General features: G+C 59.0%; 1 protein-coding gene across 1 annotated transcript; it reads left to right on the forward strand.

Moving 5' to 3' along the window:
• Positions 1–3489: 3489 nt before the first annotated feature.
• On the forward strand, positions 3490–5052 carry CISD3 (CDGSH iron sulfur domain 3; the record flags this gene model as incomplete). The annotated part of the gene is made up of 2 exons (XM_083877765.1): positions 3490–3768; positions 4873–5052. Exons 1-2 carry the CDS (start codon positions 3538–3540, stop codon positions 5050–5052), a joined length of 411 nt encoding a protein of 136 aa, XP_083733891.1. The 5' UTR covers positions 3490–3537.
• Positions 5053–5719: the final 667 nt, after the last annotated feature.

Below are 5719 nucleotides of genomic sequence, written 5' to 3' on the forward strand. Positions count from 1 at the left end.
TTGTTCTATTTCATTTCAATTTTATTTTATTTTACTTTGCTTTATTTTATTTTAATTCTTCACTTTTTTAGCACAAATCCCTGCGGAGCCACCCACAACCTCCAGCCCCATTTTGCAACCCCAAAGACCCCAAAAAGTTGTGCCCAAATTCTTCCCAAAATCCAACCCTGGGGGGATCCAGAAGCTTCCAGGACTGGGAATGTTGGGAATGTTGGGAATGTTGGGAATTCTGGATGGGATCCATCCCCTGCACAGGGAATTGATCCCCCAGGACACCCCAAATCCCTGTTGGGGTTTTCCCAGTTTGGGATCGTTTATCCCAAATCCCTGGAGGAGCCCAGGGCACACAGAGGGGTCAGCGAGAGGCACTTCCAGAGGTTGGGAATGCTGGGAATGGCTCCTGAGGGAATGTTTGGGATCAGCCTTTGGGAGAGGACGGAAATTTGGGGATTTGGGGGATTTTTTTTAGGCAGGACCAGAGGCTGAGCTGGGCTGGGCTGGGCAGAGCCCCCTGCTCAGGGATCCCTCTGGATCTCCGGGAATTCCTGGAGTTGGATCTCTCCAGATTCCGGAATTCCCAGAGCTGCATCTCTGGATTCTGGGAATTCTCAGATCTGGATCCCTCTGGAGATTCCCAAAGTTTGATCCCTCTGGATCTCTGGGAATTCTGGGATCTGGATCTCTCTGGATTCTGGGGATTCCCAAAGTTGGATCCCTTTGGATCTCTGGGAATTCCCAGAACTGGATCCTCCTGGATTCTGGGAATTCGAGGATCTGGATTCCAGGAATTCTGGAATTTGGATCCTTCTGGATTCTGGGAACTCCCAAAGTTGGATCCCTCTGGATTCCAGGAATTCCCAGAGCTGGATCCCTCTGGATCTCTGGGAATTCTGGGATCTGGATCTCTCTGGATTCTGGGAATTCCCAAAGTTGGATCCCTTTAGATCTCTGGGAATTCCCAGAACTGGATCCCTCTGGATTCTGGGAATTCCCAAAGTTAGATCTCTCCAAATTCTGAGAATTCCAGGAGCTGGATCCATCTGGATTCTAGGAATTCCAGGATCTGGATTCCAGGAATTCTGGGACTTGGATCCCTCTGGATCTCCAGGAATTGCAGGCTGAGGGGACCTGGGGTCACAGACACGAAGCACTTCCCCCTCTCCCCGTGTCCAACCCCCCAAAAAACTCCCAAATCCCCGGAATTTTCACCTCCAGCCACCCCAAGGAGGGGGAGCTGGGAATCTCCAGCCAAATCCCTGTGGAAAAAAACCCCCCCAAAATAAAAAATTATAAATAAAAAATCCGGGAGAGAGCAGGGGGAAGGAAAAGAAAAAGGAAAAGCTAAAGATTATCCGTGTTCAGTTGCACTGGGGTACGTTTATTTACCCATTTTCATGCTCTTGTTTAGCATTCGTTGCATGTGTCCTTTGATTTTTATTTTTTATTTTAAAAATTTATTTTGTTCATTTTTTAGGGGTTTCGTCGTTTGTTTTCGGTTTTGGTTGTTGTTTGTTTTTTTTTTTTTTTTTTTTTTAATATTAAATGAAAAGAGAAAAAAAAATGTGTATATTTTTGGCAATTCAAGGGTAACGTAGCTAAGATATATTTTTTTCACGCTGCTTGACCGGTCTTTATTATAATAAATGATATTAATATGAAATGCGAGGAGGTTTTTAATCCAGATAAAGGGGGAGCAAATATAAATGGGAATGGGAATTCCCTGCCAGGGGCTGGGGATGGGTGGGAGAATCCCAAACCAGGGAACGAGGTCCTGGGGGTGGGAATCAGTGGGAAAATGAGTTTTTCCCAAAAAAAACCCCAAATTACGACCCCTATTTAATCCCAAATCCCCTTGCTGTGCTTGTGAGCAGCTCCTGAATCCTCTTTTCCAAGGATTTATTCCTTGGAAGCCCCAAATCCTCAGGATTTGCTGCCCCTGCTTGGGCCCCTTTCCTGCCCAAAATCCGCTCCGGCTGTTGGAAAAGCTGTTCCCACTCCAGGATTCCAGGAATTTCCAGCCGGGATTCCAGGAATTCCCACTGGAAAAGCTGTTCCCACGCCGAGATTCCGGGAATTCCCACTGGAAAAGCCGCTCCTACTCCAGGATTCCAGGAATTTCCAGCCGGAATTCCAGGAATTTCCAGTCAGGATTCCGGGAATTCCCACTGGAAAAGTCGTTCCCACGCCGGGATTCCAGGAATTTCCAGCCAGGAATTCCCACGGCAGCAGCAGGGCCGAGGCTGCGGGGCAGGGGGAGGGAATTCCAGCGGGGAAACTGAGGCACAGAGGGCGGGGATGTGATCCTGAGCCTGGTGTGATGCCCGGGAAAGGCACCGGGAATGGGATGGGGCACTGGGAATGGGGCACTGGGAATGGGATGGGGCACTGGGGACTGGGATGGGGCACCAGGAGTGGGATGGGGCACTGGGAATGGGATTGGGGACTGGGAATGGGATTGAGGACTGGGATGGGGCACTGGGAATGGGAGTGGGGTTGGGCACTGGGAATGGGATGGGGCATTGGGAATGGAGAATGGGGCACCGGGAATGGGATTGGGCACTGGGATTGAGATGGGGAACAGGGACTGGGATGGGGAACAGGGACTGGGATGGGGCACTGGGAATGGGATTGGGGCACTGGGAATGGGATTGGGGCACTGGGAATGGGATTGGGCACTGGGATTGGGATGGGGAACAGGGACTGGGATGAGGCACTGGGACTGGGCACTGGGACTGGGCACTGGGACTGGGATGGGGCACTGGGAATGGGACTGGGGATGGGAATGGGATTGGGCACTGGGATTGGGATGGGGAACAGGGACTGGGATGGGGAACAGGGACTGGGATGGGGCATTGGGAATGGGATTGGGGACTGGGATGGGCACTGAGAATGTGAACTGGGACGGGAACTGGGAATGGGGACCAGAACTGGGAACTGGGACTGGAACTGGGAACAGCTGCCAGGAGTGGGTGATGGGGCCAGCAGCGACACCGAGTACCAGAACCACAATCCGGGACCGGCAGCAGGACTGAGCCTTGGGGCCGGTCCCGCCTGGCCTGGTACCGGGGGAACCTCCCTGTACTGGGAGAACCTCCTGGTACTGGGGAAACCTCTCATCCTGGTACTGGGGGAACCTCCCATCCCGGTACTGGGGGAACCTCCTGGCCCAGTACCGGTAGAACCTCCTGCTACTGGGGGAACCTCCCGGTAGAGGGAGAACCACCCGATCCAGTATAACCTCCCAGTACCGGGGGAACCTCCCCAGCTGGTACCAGGGGGAACCTCCTGGCCTGGTACCGGTAGAACCTCCTGGTACTGGAGGAACCTCCCCACCCGGTACAGGGAGAACCACCCGACCCGGTAAAACCTCCCGGTACTGGGGGAACCTCCCGGCCCGGTACCGGTAGAACCTCCCACCCGGTCCCGGGGTAGCCGCCCCTCGGGGAGCTCCCCGGGCCCGCCCCGGCTCTTCCGGCGGCACGGGGAGGAGGAGGAGGAGGAGGAGCCCCGGGAAGGTCACCGGGAGGCACCGGCACCATGGCCATGCCCCGGCCCGGTTCGGTCCCGGTACCGGCCGCGCTGACGGCGCTGCTGAGAGCGGCCCGGGCCGGCCGCAGGTCCCGGGAGCCCCCGGGGGGGAGGAGGCTCCGGTGGCTGTGCTCGGGGACCCCCCCGCAGCCGCTGGTCGCCGCCAAGGAGCCCTTCCCGGTGCAGCTGGAGGCGGGCAAGAAATACGCCTGGTGCTCCTGCGGGCACAGCCAGAGACAGGCACGGCAGGGGGGCTCAGGGGGAAACGGGAGAACCGGGGGGGTCTGGGAGAACCGAGAGAATCAGGAGAACTGGGGGGGTTCAGGGGGGACCGGGGGAACAGGGAGAACTGGGGGGTTCAAGGGAGAAACGGGGTAACCGGGGGGTTCAGGGGGGTCCAGGAGAACCGGGGGGTTCAGGGGGTCCGGGAGAACTGGGAGAACTGGGGGGGTTCAGGGGAACCGGGGGGCTTCAGGAGGGTCCGGGGGAACCGGGGGGTTTAGGGGAACCGGGGGGGTTCAGGGGGGTCCGGGAGAACCGGGGGGTTCAAAGGGGTCTGGGGGAACCGGGGGGACCGGGAGAACTGGGGGGATTCAGGAGGGTCTGGGAGAACCGGGGGAATCAGGGGGGTCCGGGAGAAACAGGGGAACCAGGAGAACTGGGGGGTTCAGGGGGGTCTAGGAGAACCGACGGAGTTCAGGAGGGTCCGGGGGAACCGGGGGGTTTAGGGGAACCGGGGGGGCTCAGGGGGGTCCGGGAGAACCGGGGGGTTCAAAGGGGTCTGGGGGAACCGGGGGGACCGGGAGAACTGTGGGGGTTCAGGGGGGTCCGGTAGAACCGGGGGAGTTCAGGGGGGTCTGGGAGAGCCAAGAGAACCGGGAGAACTGTGGGGGGTCAGGAGGGTCTGGGAGAACCAGAGGGGTTCAGGGGGGTCCAGGAGAACCGGGGGAATCAGGGGCTCCGGGAGAAACAGGGGAACCAGGAGAACTGGGGGGTTCAGGGGGTCCAGGAGAACTGGGGGGGTTCAGGGGGGTCCGTGAGAACCGGGAGGTTCCTGGGTTGGGGACTCTGCGGTGGCTCCAAAAGGCCCCGGGAAAATTTGGGATTGAGGACCCCCGGGGTGGGTCTGGAGGGTCCCGGGGGCTCCGGGGGGGACCCACCACCCCCAAATTGGTGGCGATGCCGGTGGGGCCGGGGGCATGAACCCCCCCAGTCCTGTGGCGGGAGGTTTTGGGGCAGATTTGGGGTTTTGCTGCAATTCCCCAAGAACAGGACTGGACAGGGGGGTCCCGGTGACCTCATGGGGACAACCGGGCCCCCCCAAACCCCTCGGTTGTCCCGCAGCCCTGGTGTGACGGTGCCCACAAGCGGGAGGCCCCGGGGCTGTCCCCGGTGCGGTTCAGCCCGTCCCAGGACGGCCCCGCGCTGCTCTGCGGCTGCAAACGCACCCGGAGCCCCCCGTACTGCGACGGCTCCCACCGCGGGGACGAGGTGCAGGCCGCCCCGGAGACCCCCCGGGCCTGAGCCTGCACCAGGAACACCGGGAGCACCGGGAGCTCCAGGAACACCAGAGGCACTGGGAGCACCGGGAACACCAGGAACACCGGGAACACCAGGAGTGCCTGGAGTACCGGGAAGACTGGGAACACCGAGAGCATCTGGAGCACCGGGAGTGCCTGGAGTACTTGGGAGTACCGGGAACACCGAGAGCATCTGGAGTACCAGGAGTGCCTGGAGTACCGGGAACACCGGGAGTGCCTGGAGTACCGGGAACACCGGGAGTGCCTGGAGTACTTGGGAGTACCGGGAGTGCCTGGAGTACCGGGAACACTGGAAGCAACTGGGACTACTGAGAACACCAGGAATACTGGGAATACTGGGGGTACTGGGAGCACCGGGAGTGCCTGGGGTACCGAGAGCACCGGGAACACCGGGAGCACTGGGAGCATTGGGAATACCGGGAACACCAGGAGCACTGAGAACACTGGGAGTACCGGGAGCTTCAGGAGTACTGGGAACACCAGAAGCACCTGGGACTACCGGGACTACTGGGGACACCGGGAGCACCAGGAGCTCTGGAAACACCAGGAGATCTGGAAGCACCAGAAGCACCTGGGACTACTGGGAATACTGGGGGCACCGGGAACACCGGGAGCTCCAGGAACACCGGAGACTCCAGGGGAACCAGGAG

The sequence above is a fragment of the Zosterops lateralis genome (genome assembly GCF_965231275.1).
Source record: "Zosterops lateralis genome assembly, chromosome: 24".
Classification (NCBI taxonomy): domain Eukaryota; kingdom Metazoa; phylum Chordata; class Aves; order Passeriformes; family Zosteropidae; genus Zosterops; species Zosterops lateralis.